Raw genomic sequence first — 19171 nt, 5'->3', positions numbered from 1 at the left:
AACCAAATGATCACTTGGGCTCCGCAGTGCATGTCCTTTTTTCCTCCCACCCTTGGGAGCCCTTTCTGCTAGATTCCACATGAGCCATCAGCTGCAGCTTTGAATGCCCACTCATGGCTACCACTGCCTGTGTCCTTGTGGCCAAGGAGGAAAAGCTGCCTTTCAAAGGGCTAGGGCTTTCTCTCCTCGCCATGAATATGCTCCATTCTTTGTTGTCCTCTACTCGTTTCCTTAGATACTGTTATTCCACTCCACTGTCAACAGGCATTATAAAAAACAAAACGGCTTTCTCCCCAGCCTCCCCTTACCACTTCTACCCCTCCCCCTTTCTTCCTCTTCTGTCAAAATCCCAAGATCAGAAGCACAGGAAATTCATCTCCTGTGCTGCAGTGGGGGGTGGGGGAGAGGAGTGGGACGACGCCCCTGCCTCCCAGGCTTGGCATGTGGCAGCAGAGCCTGAGCCAAGGAAAGGTCAACGGTTTAAGGCAGTCCGCGGAAAAACCACCTCCTCCCTCTCCCCTGCAGCAAACCTGACCATCACAGCCCAGCACCTACCCCATTTTCCAGCCCGGCAGCACCTCCATTCTGTCTCCAGTGACACCCCGGCAGGCTGCGCCAATACAGCCACATGTCGGTCACGTGTGCCTACGCCCAGCCAATCTGCAGGCTCCTGACTGGAATGGGGAGCGCCCTGGTCAGCATCCAGCGGATTACACAGCTGCTTCACACTTCTGACCGCGCTTCACAGCAGGACAGAGACCCCCCCCTCCCCACTCCACCGCACTGCACTGTTCAGAGGAACACCAAGCCTCTTGTGCACCTTCAAACCCCTACCTCGGCCAACCCAGAGAGCCTGACGCGGACTGACTCTCATAACCAGGAGCTCCGCAGGGTGGAAAGCCCCGCACGGGATGCAGGATACTGACGGTGGGAGGGGCAGTAAACAGATTTCATTCCCATGATTCAGATGCAGCAGAGAAACATAATTCTAGTCCGCGAATGACAACGAATAACTTGACATTGCAAATCATTAACTTATTCGGTAAATTAACTCTAATTACAACTATATTTCGGACAGCTACCAGAAAAGCCATGATGACAGAGCAGAGTGACTTGTGTCAGACCTCAGAGTTCCAGCCTGAACTAAATGCTTTTGCTCCTCCCACCCTCTAACTAGTCACTTGGCCTCTTAGTGATTAGAGTCCTTCTTTTATAAAATGAGAACAAGCATAAAATAGGAATTGGTATATGCAGAGCAAATTTAAAGCACCCCCGGCATACAATGCATGCTGTTAATTACTACCAATCCTAATGCGTACTCTTACATTTCATTTACTGACTTCTGAGTTAAAAGGACAAGATTCACATTAAGTTCTAGTATAAAAGTTTAATTTAAGCTCCGATTAAAAGAGAAAATTTTTAAAAACTGATTTTGAGATAGGGCCTCGTGCAACCAGGCTGGCCTCACACTTAAGAGAATCAAGAATGACCCTGGACTTCTGCCTCCATGATTTGGTATCAGTTAATTAAAGGTATTAATTGGTATTAATTAAAGGTATATGCCACCACTCATAGTTTATGAGGAGCTAGGCATTGAACCCAGGACTTGTTATATGCTAGGCAACCATCTACCAAATAAGATGTATCTCTGCCCTAGCCCCTATCTACTTAAGTGTTAAAAATAAACGAAATTTTAGTTTTTTAAATGAATTAGATTACATTATAACTTCTTTATTTTTTCAAATATGACAAGAAGCTGTTAAGTAGCATTTAAGAGGCAATTCCACTTCCTAAGACATTTTATACATAGTAATAGAAAATGAGGGCTGGAGAGGGTGTGGTCGTGAAGAACTCTACTGCTCCTGCACACACTGCCTGCTCACATATGCCTGTAACTCCACAGACAAGGGCAGCTGACTCCCTCTCCAGACTTCAACCGGCAATGCACTCATGTGCACAGACTCACACACAAATACACAAATAAAATAAAAATTAAATCTTAGAAATAAAACACAACAAAAATAGTTATTCTTTTGAAGTTGAGATTGTGGAGAATATGTTCTTTTTTCTTTTTCTGTAGACTGACCACACTGTAACTGTAACTAGAATTAAACACTAAAGTCTTAACATATTTAGAAAAAAAGTCATACTGAACAAAGGAAACCTGTGAATCGTCTTGACTGGATCCTAAGTGCCTTTCATGAAATGGCTTGGTTTTACAAAGACTTTTAAGATCTTCTAACTGGAAGAGTTGCACTCACTCTGTAGGACTCACTGTACAGTCATCATCTGTGACACACTCAGAATTTCTCATACATGACTGACCTTCCAGAAAGAAAAATTATCTTGTAAAATCAAGAATGTACTTTAAAAGCTCCTCAAAACAATTTTCTAATTGTCTATGAAACAATTAAGCCTAATACTTTAACTCAGGCTATGAGTTAAAAGTAACTTAGACTTTAAGAAATCAGTTGACAGTCAAAAACCTGTTAACATTTTTACTACATGCACTACTAGTAGTGAGTGATTCAGTGACCGAGGGGCGCTGGAGAATGAACCCACCGCCTTCTTAGACCTGGTTCACCAAATGACTACGTTTCAATGAGAGCTATGCTCAGTATATGCTCCTGAACCACTACAGTTCAAGTACAAGAAGCCCAAAGAGTTTTATACTGTAATCATGCAGCCATCTGGATTATTAAAAAAACAAGCAGAAACAAAACAAAAACCTCAATTATCCAATAAATGCCCTTTTAAGCCAGCTTCCTCAAGACTGAATTCTATCTTCTAAACTTACTGCTTTTTTAAAACTCCAATTAACAACTTAAACAATGATGATACCTTTTGCTAAGTGTGAAATGATATATATGTACCGGGTGATAAGAATAGAGCTCCTATATCTATATTCTATGCTATGACTGCATGACATATACATGAATTAAAGATAGTATTTGGGGGCTACAGAGATGTCTCAGCTGTCAAGATCATTTGATGCTCTATCATGAGGGTTGAGGGCTGGATTCCAGTATTCTTGTATAGTTCACAATAACAACTCCAACTTCAAGGATACCATCTTTTGGGCCCCTCACCTACACATAGGGACACACTCTCACACAAATGGATGGAGTAATAAAAAATAAAGATAACTCTTTTGGGGGGCGGTGGGTTTTTTTGTTTTTGTTTTTGTTTTTTTTTTGTTTTTTCCGAGACAGGGTTTCTCTGTATAGCCCTGGCTGTCCTGGAACTCACTTTGTAGACCAGGCTGGCCCTGAACTCAGAAACCCGCCCGCCCCTGCATAAAGATAACTTTTATCCAAACTATAACACTGAAATAAATTTTATATCAAGACTTTTAATATTTCATTTTTTTCAGAAATACTTCTAATTTTAAATATCTGTTCATTTTTGTGTTTGTTTTTAATAAATGGCTTCATTTGTAAGTGCTGTTTGCCGCTTCTCTGAAGCAGAGAAAAAAAGAAAAAGTCTGCCTGGCAGGCAGAGTCAAGGCAGGTCAGGGTCTGTTGGCAGATTTCCCAGCCTGTAGAGGGATGGCATGATAAGAGGCGGTACACTTGAAGCTCAAGGCGAGGGGATGAAGATTCTATTGACCTTGATGGAAGGAACAGGGAGGTTTTTAGGTGAGAACAAATGTCTTATACATACATTTCAGCAAAATTGTTTCTGTTGGCTTATGGCTTTGCTTCCTACAGTACTGTAGTATAAGTGTATGAGAAATACACTCGAGGCTGGTGTGGTAACGACCTGCAGCCCTCCCATGTTTGTCTCTTGCATCTTTTCCCACTTTCCTACAATCATCCTCACTCCTCCCTTAGAGTACCGTTCAATTTCATACCAGACCAGTACATACTACATCTTTTTTAAAAACTTGACAGTTTAAAGAACTGACAAGGACATTAATGATATTAATTCATTTTTTGAAGTGAGTTAGAATCAATACTCCTCTTTGAGAGGCTTAGTTGACTCTTGCTTTTAATGATAAATTCAACCATCTCTTTACAGAATTCAAAAAGAACAGATTTCTGCCTACAAAGAGATATATTTCCAGGGTATATGATGCCCCTTTCTGTCTTCTTGCAGGCACCAAACATACACATGATACAGACACATACATGTAGGCAAAATACTCATGCACATAAAAAAATTAAAAAAACAAGAGGAAGGAATACAGTTCAATGATAGTGCTTATCCCTGGGTTCAATCCTAGTATCAACAAAATAAAAACGAGAAGAAAAAACAACAAACAAAAGAAAGAGAGAAATATTTATATTGTAAAAAAATATTCAGCATTATTACTAAGATGTTAAAAACTTTACGACTATTAACAATAGGTTGGTTAACTGTACTTCTGAAACCTTTCCAAGATTAGAATATTGTAGAAAGTAACAATTACATAATTCATGTGATATAATAAAAATATAGACCATTTAAATTTTATATACAATGCCAACTAACTTTGGGAGTCGGGGGCTAGAGAGTGAACCAAGGCCTTGTGTATGATGCAGTGTATCACTGAGTTATAACCTTGGCTATGCATTTTCTCTTAACATTTTAAAAAGCAGCTTTATTTTTTTAAAGGTTTATTTATTTATTTTATGTATATGAGTACACTGTAGCTGTACAGATGGTTGTGAGCCATCGTGCAGTTGCTGGGAACTGAACTCAGGTCCTCTGCTCTCTTTGGCCCCACTTGCTCCAGCCCAAAGATTTATTTATTATTATACATAAAGTACACTGTAGCTGTCTTCAGACACACCAGAAGAGGGCATCAGATCTCATTACAGATGGTTGTGAGCCACCATGTAGTTGCTGGGATTTGAACTCAGGACCTCTGGAAGAGCACTCAGTGCTCTTAACTGCTGAGCCATCTCACCAGCCAACAACTCTATTTTTAATTATGTGTATGTGTGTAAGTCTGTGTATGGATATTTGTATGTGCTTACAAAAAAGAACTGAGGATCCAGCCCAGTATAAGAGTACTTACCTACCATGAAGAAAACCTTTGATTTCAGTCCCCAGTAATCAAACAAAGAACTCTGCTCCCCAAATCTTAATGCCTGTTTCTTCATGCCCTCCATTTTTAAAGACACTCCATGATAGCCTCACCACCACTCTGGTCCTCCCGCTTTCTATCACACACCATGGTGTTCTATATGTGCTCACAGCATCTGAACTAGAAAAGGCCCTCTCTATACATTTATTAAACTGTCCTCTCGTTGTTTCCTGGACTGGAACATAAACCCCACGAGGACAGGAGCCTTGATGTGCCTGCCCTTGCTGCTTCTCAGTCTGCACGTTAATGTCTCATGTGTTTTGTTAGTGTGTGAACACACAGGACATAATGATAAGCACAGACAGCATCAGCTGGTGAACCTGGGAAGGACTGGGGCATGTGTACTGGAAGCTTTAATCATTAGCTGATTCAAGTTTTATATGGTTAAAAGATGGCAGCTCAGAACACGCCTAGCTTATCAAGAGAAGACTGTAGAGAGTGACAGTGACAGAAGCAGCCCCGAAGGTGCTGAGGGCTGAGAGGTTCATCTTACCTATTAGGTTCAACTTTAAGCTTCCTTCTACAGCCAATGGAATACATATTTTTAAATAGAGAAGAATGTATGATTAGAGTAAAATCTACAAAAAGCAACAGGACTAGCGTCTCTTCCTACTCAAAAGGAAAAATGATAAGAAATTATATCCTTAAAATTTACAGCTAAGTGTAATGGTTGAAAGTATTTTCAACTGGAAAAACGTTTATAAGGAAAAGAATAGCCAGGTGTGGTGGTGCACACCTTTAATCCCAGCACTCGGGAGACAGAGGCAGGCGGATTTCTGAGTTCAAGGCCAGCCTGGTCTACAAAGTGAGTTTCAGGACAGTCAGGGCTATACAGAGAAACCCTGTCTCAAAAAAAAAAAAAAAAAAAAAAAAAAAAAAAAAAAAAAAACCTTAAGAAAAAGAATATAGTGTGACTATAATAGGAATTTTATTTATCAACTTTTAAATTCTTTTTCCTAAATTCTTACTATAGTAAGCTGTTAAAACCCCAGAGTCAAGGCACATAATAAACTGCTCTTTCTTAGGGAACAAAATTTGTTACTAAAGTTTAAAATATATTTTGTAATTTGGTATTATGATCCCTCTACCACTGCACATTCTGTTTGAGTATTTTAGCTATCTGGGGTCTTTTGTACTTCGGTATGACTTTGGTATGACTTTTAGAGCTGTTTTATATTTCTGTGAATAATTTAGAGGATCTAATGACATTATTAGCAGGAACAGAAAAACAACTAAAAAAAAAAAATCACAAAATAGACTTCGGACCACAAAACCAGGACAGTATAGGCACAAAGACAGGCAGTATGTCCACTGGACAGAATAACAAGCAGAAAATAAATCTCTTAGTTTTGACAAAGGTGTCAAAAAAAAAAAAAGTGCCCTGGATAAAAGACATTCTCAAATGGTTCTGGGAAACTGTGCAGTCACTTGTACAAGGATGGATCTAGACCAACTGCCTAACCTACCCTGCAGAAAAATGAATGTAAAATGAGGCAAAGACTTTAATGTAGGACTTGGAAATTAAGAAGAGCTGGAGAAAAAAAAAAAAGCCCTTCAAGAGAAAGGCAGGGACAAGGACTTTCTGACAAGATCATCAAGCGCTCAGGAGATAACAGCAAGGGCTGATGGGTGGGTTCCATGAAATTAAAAAGATTCCACACGCCAGGCATGGTGGCGCATGCCTTTAATCCCAGCACTCGGGAGGCAGAGGCTGGTGGATCTCTGAGTTCGAGGCCAGCCTGGTCCACAAAGTGAGTTCCAGGACAGCCAGGGCTACACAGAGAAACCCTGTCTCGAAAAAAAAAAAAAAAAAAGATACCACACAACAAAGAGAACAGTTTACAGAAGAAGAAAAAGTCTGCCTACTATACACTAGGCAAGGGCTGAACAGCTAAAATACATATTTTTTTAAAAAAAAAGACTCTTAATCAAACAAAAATGCCCAATTGTCCAACAAAGAGTTCTTAAAAAGAGAAATACAAACAGCAAAAAAAAAAAAAAAATCAAAATCAGCATCCTTAGCTATGTGGAAAATTCGGATAAACACTCAGCTGGGAGCTGGGTAGAACGCCTGCTGCACGCACGGCTTCACAGGTAGAGAGTGCGCCTGTGCATGAGCCCCACAGCCTGGGCTGGACACCAGTGCCCACAGCAAAGGCCGAGTGCCATCAGTTGGTCTGTCAATAGGGAGTAGACAGGCCCACTCCAGGGCCTTGCTTTGCTGGACCAGGCAATCTGTCTTGGCAAGTTCCATGTTCAGTTAGACCCCAGGTCCAACAAAAAGGCATGGAGTTGACAAGCCTCTTCCGGTCAGAAAAGCACCGAGGTAGCTAGGGCGCAGGGTCGGCTGACACTCGCCAGCTACCCACAACACCCGCCACAGGATCTTAAGACTTCTGGTGAGTGGAACACAGCTTCTGCTCCAATCCAATTGCGCGCAGGACCTGAGACTGCATTAGTTAGGGAAGCAGAAACCGGCCTGAGTAGGGCCACAGGCCTCATCCGGCCGGACCAGCACCGGGTTAGCTAGAGCGCAGGGTCGGCTGACACCCGCCAGCTACCCACGACCCCCGCCACAGGATTTTGAGACTGCTGGTGAGTGGAACACAGCTTCTGCTCCAGTCCAATCACGCGGAACCTGAGACTGCTTTGGTTGGGAAGGGAGAAATCCGGCCTACGTAGGTAGGGCCACAAGCCTCTTCCGGTCAGAAAAGCACCGGGGCAGCTGGGGCGCAGGGTCGGCTGACACTCGCCAGCTACCCACAACACCCGCCACAGGATCTTAAGACTTCTGGTGAGTGGAACGCAACTTCTGCTCCAATCCAATTGCGCGCGGGACCTGAGACTGCATTAGTTAGGGAAGCAGAAACAGGCCAGAGTAGGGCCACAGGCCTCATCTGGCCAGATCAGCACCAGGGTAGCTAGAGCGCAGGGTCGGCTGACACCCGCCAGCTACGCACGACCCCCGCCACAGGATTTTGAGACTGCTGGTGAGTGGAACACAGCTTCTGCTCCAGTCCAATAACGCGGGACCTGAGACTGCTTTGGTTGGGGAGGCAGAAATCCGGCCTACATAGGGCCACAAGCCTCTTCCGGTTAGAAAAGCACCGGGGTAGCTAGGGCGCAGGGTCGGCTGACACTCGCCAGCTACCCACAACACCCGCCACAGGATCTTAAGACTTCTGGAGAGTGGAACACAGCTTCTGCTCCAATCCAATTGCGAGCGGGACCTGAGATTGCATTAGTTAGGGAAGCAGAAAACCGGCCAGAGTAGGACCACAGGCCTCTTCCGGCTGGACCAGCACCGGGGTACCGCCAGCTACCCATGACCCCCGCCACAGGATTATGAGACTGCTGGTGAGTGGAACACAGCTTCTGCTCCAATCTTTAAACAGTGACAACGACAACAACTAACCCCAGAGATTACCAGATGGCGAAAGGTAAACGTAATAATCTTACTAACAGAAACCAAGACCACTCACCATCATCAGAACCCAGCACTCCCACTTCGCCCAGTCCAGGGCACCCCAACACACCGGAAAAGCTAGACACGGATCTAAAAGCATATCTCCTGATGATGGTAGAGGACTTCAAGAAAGACTTTAATAACACACTTAAAGAAATACAGGAGAACACTGCTAAACAGGTAGAAGACATTAAAGAGGAAGCACAAAAATCCCTTAAAGAATTGCAGGAGAACACTGCTAAAGAGTTACAAATCCTTAAAGAAAAACAGGATAACATAATCAAACAGGTAGAAGTCCTAAATGAAAAACAGGAAAACACATCCAAACAGATGATGGAAATGAACAAAACCATACTAGACCTAAAAAGGGAAGGAAACACAATAAAGAAAACCCAAAATGAGGCAACACTGGAGATAGAAACCCTAGGAAAGAAATCTGGAACCATAGATACGAGCATCAGCAACAGAATACAAGAGATGGAAGAGAGAATCTCAGGTGCAGAAGATTCCATAGAGAACATCGGCACAACAATCAAGGAAAATGTAAAATGTAAAAAGATCCTAACTCAAAACATCCAAGAAATACAGGACACAATGAGAAGACCAAACCTACGGATAATAGGAGTGGATGAGAATGAAGATTTTCAACTCAAAGGACCAGCAAACATCTTCAACAAAATTATAGAAGAAAACTTCCCAAATCTAAAGAAAGAGATGCCCATGAACATACAAGAAGCCTACAGAACTCCAAATAGACTGGACCAGAAAAGAAATACCTCCCGACACATAATAATCAGAACAACAAATGCTCTAAATAAAGATAGAATACTAAAAGCAGTAAGAGAAAAAGGCCAAGTAACATATAAAGGCAAGCCTATCAGAATTACACCAGATTTTTCACCAGAGACTATGAAAGCCAGAAGATCCTGGACAGATGTTATACAGACACTAAAAGAACACAAATTCCAGCCCAGGCTACTATACCCAGCCAAACTCTCAATTAACATAGATGGAGAAACCAAAGTATTCCACGACAAAACCAAATTCACACATTATCTCTCCACGAATCCAGCCCTTCAAAGGATAATAACAGAAAAAAACCAATACAAGGACAGGAACCACGCCCTAGAAACAACAAGAAGGTAATCCCTCAACAAACCTAAAAGAAGACAGCCACAAGAACAGAATGCCAACTTTAACAACAAAAATAACAGGAAACAACAATTACTTTTCCTTAATATCTCTTAATATCAATGGACTCAACTCCCCGATAAAAAGACATAGACTAACAAACTGGCTACACAAACAAGACCCAACATTTTGCTGCTTACAGGAAACTCATCTCAGAGAAAAAGATAGACACTACCTCAGAATGAAAGGCTGGAAAACAATTTTCCAAGCAAATGGTATGAAGAAACAAGCTGGAGTAGCCATTCTAATATCTGATAAGATTGACTTCCAACCCAAAGTCATTAAAAAAGACAGGGAGGGACACTTCATACTCATCAAAGGTAAAATCCTCCAAGAGGAACTATCAATCCTGAATATCTATGCTCCAAATACAAAGGCAGCCACATTCATTAAAGAAACTTTAGTAAATCTCAAAGCACACATTGCACCTCATACAATAATAGTGGGAGACTTCAACACACCACTTTCACCAATGGACAGATCATGGAAACAGAAACTAAACAGGGACACAGAGAAACTAAGAGAAATTATGAATCAAATGGATCTGGCAGATATCTACAGAACATTCTATCCTAAAACAAAAGGATATACCTTCTTCTCAGCACCTCATGGTACCTTCTCCAAAATTGACCACATAATTGGTCACAAAACAGGCCTCAACAGATACAAAAATATTGAAATTGTCCCATGCATCCTATCAGATCACCATGCACTAAGGCTGATCTTCAATAACAAAATAAATAATAGAAAGCCAACCTTCACGTGGAAACTGAACAACACTCTTCTCAATGATACCTTGGTCAAGGAAGGAATAAAGAAAGAACTTAAGGACTTTTTAGAGTTCAATGAAAATGAAGCCACAACATACCCAAACTTATGAGACGCAATGAAAGCATTTCTAAGAGGAAAACTCATAGCTCTGAGTGCCTCCAAAAGGAAACTAGAGAGAGCACACATTAGCAGCTTGACAACATACCTAAAAGCACTAGAACAAAAGGAAGCAAATTCACCCAAGAGGAGTAGACGGCAGGAAATAATCAAACTCAGGGGCGAAATCAACCAAGTGGAAACAAGAAAAACTATTCAAAGAATCAACCAATCAAGGAGCTGGTTCTTTGAGAAAATCAACAAGATAGATAAACCCTTAGCCAGACTCACTAGAGGGCACAGGGAAAGCATCCTAATTAACAAAATCAGAAATGAAAAAGGAGACATAACAACAGATCCTGAAGACATCCAAAACACCATCAGATCCTTCTACCAAAGGCTATACTCAACAAAACTGGAGAACCTGGATGAAATGGAGAAGTTCCTAGACAGATACCAGGTACCAAAGTTGAATCAAGATCAGGTTAATGATCTAAACAGCCCTATATCCCCCAAAGAAATAGAAGCAGTCATTAATAGTCTCCCAACTAAAAAAAGCCCAGGACCAGATGGGTTTAGTGCAGAGTTCTATCAGACCTTCAAAGAAGATCTAATCCCAGTTCTTCACAAACTATTCCACAAAATAGAAACAGAAGGTACTCTACCCAACTCATTCTATGAAGCCACAATTACTCTGATACCTAAACCACAAAAAGACCCAACAAAGATAGAAAACTTCAGACCAATATCCCTTATGAATATTGATGCAAAAATCCTCAATAAAGTTCTTGCTAACCGAATCCAAGAACACATCAAAACAATCATCCATCCTGACCAAGTAGGTTTCATCCCAGGGATGCAGGGATGGTTCAATATACGGAAATCCATCAACGTAATCCAGTATATAAACAAACTCAAAGACAAAAACCACATGGTCATCTAGTTAGATGCGGAAAAAGCATTGACAAGATCCAACACCCATTCATGATAAAAGTCTTGGAAAGATCAGGAATTCAAGGCCCATACCTAAACATGATAAAAGCAATCTACAGCAAACCAGTAGCCAACATCAAAGTAAATGGTGAGAAGCTTGAAGCAATCCCTCTAAAATCAGGGACTAGACAAGGCTGTCCACTTTCTCCATACCTATTCAACATTGTACTTGAAGTCCTAGCCAGAGCAATTCGACAACAAAAGGAGATCAAAGGGATACAAATTGGAAAAGATGAAGTCAAAATATCACTCTTTGCAGATGATATGATAGTATATATAAGTGACCCTAAAAATTCCACCAGAGAACTCCTAAGCCTGATAAACAGCTTCGGTGAAGTAGCTGGATATAAAATTAACTCAAACAAATCAATGGCCTTTCTCTACACAAAGAATAAACAGGCTGAGAAAGAAATTAGGGAAACAACACCCTTCTCAATAGTCACAAATAATATAAAATATCTTGGCGTGACTCTAAGGAAGTGAAAGATCTGTATAATAAAAACTTCAAGTCTCTGAAGAAAGAAATTATAGAAGATCTCAGAGGATGGAAAGATCTCCCATGCTCATGGATTGGCAGGATCAACATTGTAAAAATGGCTATCTTGCCAAAAGCAATCTACAGATTCAATGCAATCCCCATCAAAATTCCAAATCAATTCTTCAACGAATTAGAAAGTGCAATCTGCAAATTCATCTGGAATAACAAAAAACCTAGGATAGCAAAAACTCTTCTCAAGGATAAAAGAACCTCTGGTGGAATCACCATGCCGGACCTAAAGCTCTACTACAGAGCAATTGTGATAAAAACTGCATGGTACTGGTATAGTGACAGACAAATAGACCAATGGAATAGAATTGAAGACCCAGAAATGAACCCACACACCTACGGTCACTTGATCTTCAACAAGGGAGCTAAAAACATCCAGTGGAAGAAAGACAGCATTTTCAACAAATGGTGCTGGCACAACTGGTTGTTAACATGTAGAAGAATGCAAATCAATCCATTCCTATCTCCTTGTACTAAGGTCAAGTCTAAGTGGATCAAGGAACTTCACATAAAACCAGAGACACTGAAACTTATAGAGGAGAAAGTGGGGAAAAGCCTTGAAGATATGGGCACAGGGGAAAAATTCCTGAATAGAACAGTAATGGCTTGTGCTGTAAGATCGAGAATTGACAAGTGGGACCTCATGAAACTACAAAGCTTCTGCAAGGCTAAAGACACCATCAATAAGACAAAAAAACCACCAACAGATTGGGAAAGGATCTTCACCTATCCTAAATCAGATAAGGGACTAATATCCAATATATATAAAGAACTCAAGAAGGTGGACTCCAGAAAGTCAAATAACCCCATTAAAAAATGGGGCTCAGAACTGAACAAAGAATTCTCACCTGAGGAATACCGAATGGCAGAGAAGCACCTGAAAAAATGTTCAACATCCTTAATCATCAGGGAAATGCAAATCAAATCAACCCTGAGATTCCACCTCACACCAGTCAGAATGGCTAAGATCAAAAATTCAGGTGACAGCAGATGCTGGCGAGGATGTGGAGAAAGAGGAACACTCCTCCATTGTTGGTGGGATTGCAAGCTTGTACAACCACTCTGGAAATCAGTCTGGCGGTTCCTCAGAAAATTGGACATAGTACTACCGGAGGATCCAGCAATACCTCTCCTGGGCATATATCCAGAAGATGTCCCAACCAGTAAAAAGGACACATGCTCCACTATGTTCATAGCAGCCCTATTTATAATAGCCAGAAGCTGGAAAGAACCCAGATGTCCCTCAACAGAGGAATGGATACAGAAATTATGGTACATTTACACAATGGAGTACTACTCAGCTATTAAAAAGAGTGAATTTATCAAATTCCTAGCCAAATGGATGGACCTGGAGGGCATCATCTTGAGTGAAGTAACACAATCACAAAAGAACTCACACAATATGTATTCACTGATAAGTGGATATTAGCCCAAAACTTAGGATACCCAAGATATAAGATACAATTTGATAAACGCATGAAACTCAAGAAGAATGAAGACCAAAGTGTGGACACTGTGCCCCTTCTTAGAATTGGGAACAAAACACCCAGGGAAGGAGTTACAGAGACAAAGTTCGTAGCTGTGATGAAAGGATGGACCATTTAGAGACTGCCGTATCCAGGGATCCATCCCATAATCAGCTTCTAAACGCTGACACCATTGCATACACTAGCAAGATTTTGCTGAAAGGACCCAAATATAGCTGTCTCTTGTGAGACGATGCCGGGGCCTAGCAAACACAGGAGTGGATGTTCACAGTCAGCTATTGGATGTATCACAGGGCTCCCAACGGAGAAGCTAGAGAAAGTACCCAAGGAGCTAAAGGGATCTGCAACCCTATTGTTGGAACAACATGATGTACTAACCAGAACCCCGGAGCTCTTGTCTCTAGCTGCATATGTATCGAAAGATGGTCTAGTCGGCCATCAATGGAAAGAGAGGCCCATTGGACTTGCAAACTTTATATGCCCCAATATAGGGGAATGCCAGGGCCAAAAGAATGGGAATGGGTGGGTAGGGAAGTGGGGGGCGCTATGGGGGACTTTTGGGATAGCATTGGAAATGTAATTGAGGAAAATATGTAATAAAAATATTTAAAAAAAAAGGCATGGAGTGGGGCTTGGGGGAGAAAAAAAAAAGCTTCTCAATGTTCACCTCTGGCCTCCACACACACTATCCCACATACCCCTTACCCCACCGCATACACACACACCATCCCACATACCCCTTACTTCACCACACACACACACCACCCCACATACCCCTTACTTCACCACACACACACACCACCCCACATACCCCTTACCCCACCCACATGTACCATCCCACATACCCCTTACCCCACCGCATCACACACACCATCCCACATACCCCTTACTCACCACACACACACACCACCCCACATACCCCTTACTTCACCACACACACACACCACCCCACATACCCCTTACCCCACCCACATGTACCATCCCACATACCCCTTACCCAACCGCATCACATACACCATTCCACATACCCCTTACTCACCACACACACACACCACCCCACATACCCGTTACTTCACCACACACACACCACCCCACATACCCGTTACTTCACCACACACACACCACCCCACATACCCGTTACTTCACCACACACACACCACCCCACATACCCCTTACCCCACCCACATGTACCATCCCACATACCCCTTACCCCACCGCATCACACACACCATTCCACATACCCCTTACTCACCACACCCACACACCATCCCACATACCCCTTACTCACCACACCCACACACCATCCCACATACCCCTTACTCACCACACCCACACACCACCCCACATACCCGTTACTTCACCACACACACACCATCCCACATACCCCTTACCCCACCGCATCACACACACCATTCCACATACCCCTTACTCACCACACCCACACACCACCCCACATACCCCTTATTCACCACACACACACACACACCATCCCACATACCCCTTACTCACCACACACACACACCACCCCACATACCCCTTACTCACCACACCCACACACCACCCCACATACCCCTTATTCACCACACACACACACACACCATCCCACATACCCCTTACTCACCACACCCACACACCACCCCACATACCCCTTATTCACCACACACACACACACCATCCCACATACCCCTTACTCACCACACCCACACACTATCCCACATACCCCTTACTCACCACACCCACACACCATCCCACATACCCCTTACTCACCACACCCACACACCATCCCACATACCCCTTACTCACCACACCCACACACCATCCCACATACCCCTTACTCATCACACCCACACACCATCCCACATACCCCTTACTCACCACACCCACACACCATCCCACATACCCCTTACTCACCACACCCACACACCATCCCACATACCCCTTACCCCACCGCATCACACACACCATTCCACATACCCCTTACTCACCACACCCACACACCATCCCACATACCCCTTACTCACCACACACACACACCATCCCACATACCCCTTACTCACCACACCCACACACCATCCCACATACCCCTTACTCACCACACACACACACCATCCCACATACCCCTTACTCACCACACACACACACCATCCCACATACCCCTTACTCACCACACCCACACACCATCCCACATACCCCTTACCCCACCGCATCACACACACCATCCCACATACCCCTTACTCACCACACACACACACCATCCCACATACCCCTTACTCACCACACACACACACCATCCCACATACCCCTTACTCACCACACCCACACACCATCCCACATACCCCTTATTCACCACACACACACACACCATCCCACATACCCCTTACTTCACCGCACAAACACCACCAGATTACATCTCACCCTAGTCAGAATGAAAAAAAAAATCAACAACAAATCCTAGTGAAAGAGTTGGGAGATGCAACAGACTCCAATAGATTCCAACATGCTGCTGGTGAGACTGTAAACTAAATTAGCAAGTCACTACAAAAATCAACATGGAAGCTCCTCAAAAAAACTAACACTAGTACCACCAAAGGACTTAGCTATACACCCAAAGGAACCTGAGCAAATATACCAAGATACTTCAACGTTCAAGTGTACTGTGGCAATATTCAGTCTACATGGAAGGAGCCTAGCTGTCCATCTCAGATAAATGTGATAAAAATACAAGAAAAGAATTTTATTTAGACATGGGAGGATGAGGAGGGGATATATCATATGCAGGGAAATTGGCAAACTCAAAACTCACCACATACAGTAAAAAAAGCAGACTCAGACAAGCACTTTGTTCTCATTCATATGAAAAGTACAAAGTGTACGTGTGTGCACATGTGTGTGTACATGTGTGTGTACATGTGTGTGCACGTGTGTGTGTACATGTGTGTGTGCACATGTGTGTGTGCACATGTGTGTACACATGGCATAACAAGGAAGATTATTTGGGATGGAAGGACAATGAGGGAAGACAAACATGTTTCCTCTCATGCAAAATCTATCTATCTGTCTGTCTGTCTATCTGACATGAATATAAAGGGAGGGCTATAGGAGAGAAGAACACACAGAATCCTGCTTTTCAGAAATTATTTATCCTAGTAAAACAGGACTCAAGTTTCTCATTAATATTCCAGTTATCTAAAATGTCTAGGTTACCTGATGAGATATTTATTACTTTGTAATATAAATTAGCCCTTGACTATATCAGAACTTGCAAAGAAAAATCAATTATAATTTAACTTTTAAATCCCAAACCTAGATTAGAAAAGAATCAATATAGTGCTTGATGAATGCTATGATTAGAACTTTAAACCAAATTCTTGGCTCAAAAGATTGATTTTCATGCCAATACGTCCTAGTTCTATTTGTCTGTCTGTATGCTTTCTGTTGTTGTTTTGGGTTTTTTTGAGACAATATCTCATGTAGCCCAGACTGGGTCCCCGAACCAAACGCTAGACACCTGGCAATATCCCTAAGCTTGTACTTTCAAAAACAAAAACAAACAAACAAACAAGGCCCTGCCCACAAATCCTTTTTCTATTACTCTATAGCAATTAGAGACGGCAGCATCTCCTGCTGATAGGCCGATTTCTTCTTTTGAGTATCTTCCCTTCCTTTTGCTTTCTCTTGCACTTTAAACAATAATGTCTGTATATTGGAAAAGAAAAGCTTGTTATTACAGGCCAAATAATCCAAGTTTGCTACGTGGAAAACAAATTATAAACCTTCCTTACTGTAACACAATGTTGTCACTCAGAACAGAAAACTGGGTTTCTGGGCTACTACAGGTAGCACTTAACACACAGATTTCACTTTATTTCAGTAAGAAAATGAGTCGCTAATCAATGGATTCATAAAGAATGTCTCTACTACATTTAGAGAGAAGAGAGGAATGAATTCAATGCACAGAATACACATGAGCCCTCCCTCCCTCCCTCCCTCCCTCCCTCCCTCCCTCCCTCCCTCCCTCCCTCCCTCCAATCAGATGTGGTGGCCTTTTCCTGGTTCTGGGGACAAGTGTGTCTGAATGCTAAGCACATTCTCTACCACTAAATACACTCCCAGTCCAGCTAATGTTTTTAGAACGGAAACATATAATTTCATAAGTCTTTAAGAATGTCTTTTGTACAAGTATCCAAGGTTAGGTAGAAATAGCACACAGGTTCTTTTATAGAAACCAAAAGTAAGATTCAAAAACTGAACTAAATTTCATCTCACATTCAAATACCTTTCTCAACTGGTATCGACTATCAAAAAGTCTCTTGACGTTAAACCATACTATATCCCATAGAACAGGAAAAGGGCCTTTTCTTAATCTTTCCTCAGAGTTCTGCTATTTAATGTAAAAAATTTTTTTCAATAAAATAAGTGGGAAGCTGGGCGTGATGGCGCACGCCTTTGATCCCAGCACTTGGGAGGCAGAGGCAGGCAGATTTCTGAGTTCGAGACCAGCCTGGTCTACAGTATGAGTTCCAGGACAGCCAGGGCTACACAGAGAAACCCTGTCTTGAAAAACTAAACTAAACTAAAATAATAAAATAAGTGGGGCAGGAGAGTATCTTTCTAAGTAGTCTTTCATGACTGAGAGTACAAATACAAAGTTCTTTTTTACAGACAAACAGACATACATGCAAGTGAATACATACACACACACACACACATACACAGAGAGAGAGAGACAAATCCACTGAAGTGATAAACACTCTGGGGGAATTTGGTAACTGTCTCACAGAAGCACCCCAACCCCATCTTCTAAAAGAGGGGGGAATAAACAAACAACACTGTTCTGGCCCTAAGAACAGTACGTTGCCTGCAAAGTTCTGAAAGCACAAAGGAAGTAGGTTCCTCTGCACTCTGGGGACAGAACTAAGTGGCACTCTGTGCAGGGACAGACGGCTAGTTCGCTTTCCTTTTGATTTCACATATAGACACGACAGGGCACTCGACACTGCCTAGCAGAGCTACTCTTTCCTACACAGTTTGCTTCCCTCCTCTAAGCTTTGCATGTCTCCTCAAACCTGGAACAAATCTATTTTTACTACCTATGATGTGCTCAGTTAAAGACCAACTTCACTGATACAATAAAAGCACCTGGATTTCTATGTACAACAGGACAGCATGCACAAGACCTGAACAAGCTCTAGTCAGACAAAATCTTAGCAGAGGAAGGGTGTTCGAGGGTGAGGGTGTGTGCGTGTGTGTGTGTGTGTGTGTGTGTGTGTGTGTGTGTGTGTCTGTTAACACCTAATAGCTGCTAGGAGAGGGAGAGTCAGTTGTTTGTTGGTTTAATAACGTGACCCACTAGAGCAGGCCCCAATCCTACTATTACTGTACTAGCTGGACTACAAGCTGGATTTGATGGAGACAGAAGGAAAAGGAGAAGTAATCATACAGTTGGGTGGGAAGGGATGGGAGTGCTGGCAGAGACGAATATGTTCAAAGTATATTGTACTAAATTCTCAGAGAATCAATACAATTATTTAACAATATAAAAACTACTG

General features: G+C 42.4%; 1 protein-coding gene across 16 annotated transcripts in view; it reads right to left on the bottom strand.

The window, feature by feature from the left end:
• Apc (APC regulator of Wnt signaling pathway) overlaps positions 1 to 19171 on the bottom strand; it is a 104212-nt gene that overhangs the window by 71547 nt on the left and 13494 nt on the right. Inside the window, exon 1 of one of the 16 annotated variants that reach the window (XM_029472058.2) lies at positions 556 to 746. The exons of 14 other annotated variants lie outside the window; for them this stretch is intronic. In XM_029472058.2, coding sequence (XP_029327918.1) covers positions 556 to 630 — 75 coding nt within the window. In that variant the 5' untranslated portion in view covers positions 631 to 746. Of the gene's footprint in view, positions 1 to 555; positions 747 to 19171 lie in introns of those variants that run through there. One more of the 16 variants, XM_029472056.2, reaches the window with a different exon arrangement.

The sequence above is a fragment of the Mus caroli genome, unplaced genomic scaffold (assembly GCF_978045245.1).
Source record: "Mus caroli unplaced genomic scaffold, Mus_caroli_1 scaffold_19, whole genome shotgun sequence".
Taxonomy (NCBI): domain Eukaryota; kingdom Metazoa; phylum Chordata; class Mammalia; order Rodentia; family Muridae; genus Mus; species Mus caroli.
The sequence above is the reverse complement of the archived record's forward strand: the minus strand, read 5'-3'. Positions and strand labels throughout refer to the sequence as shown.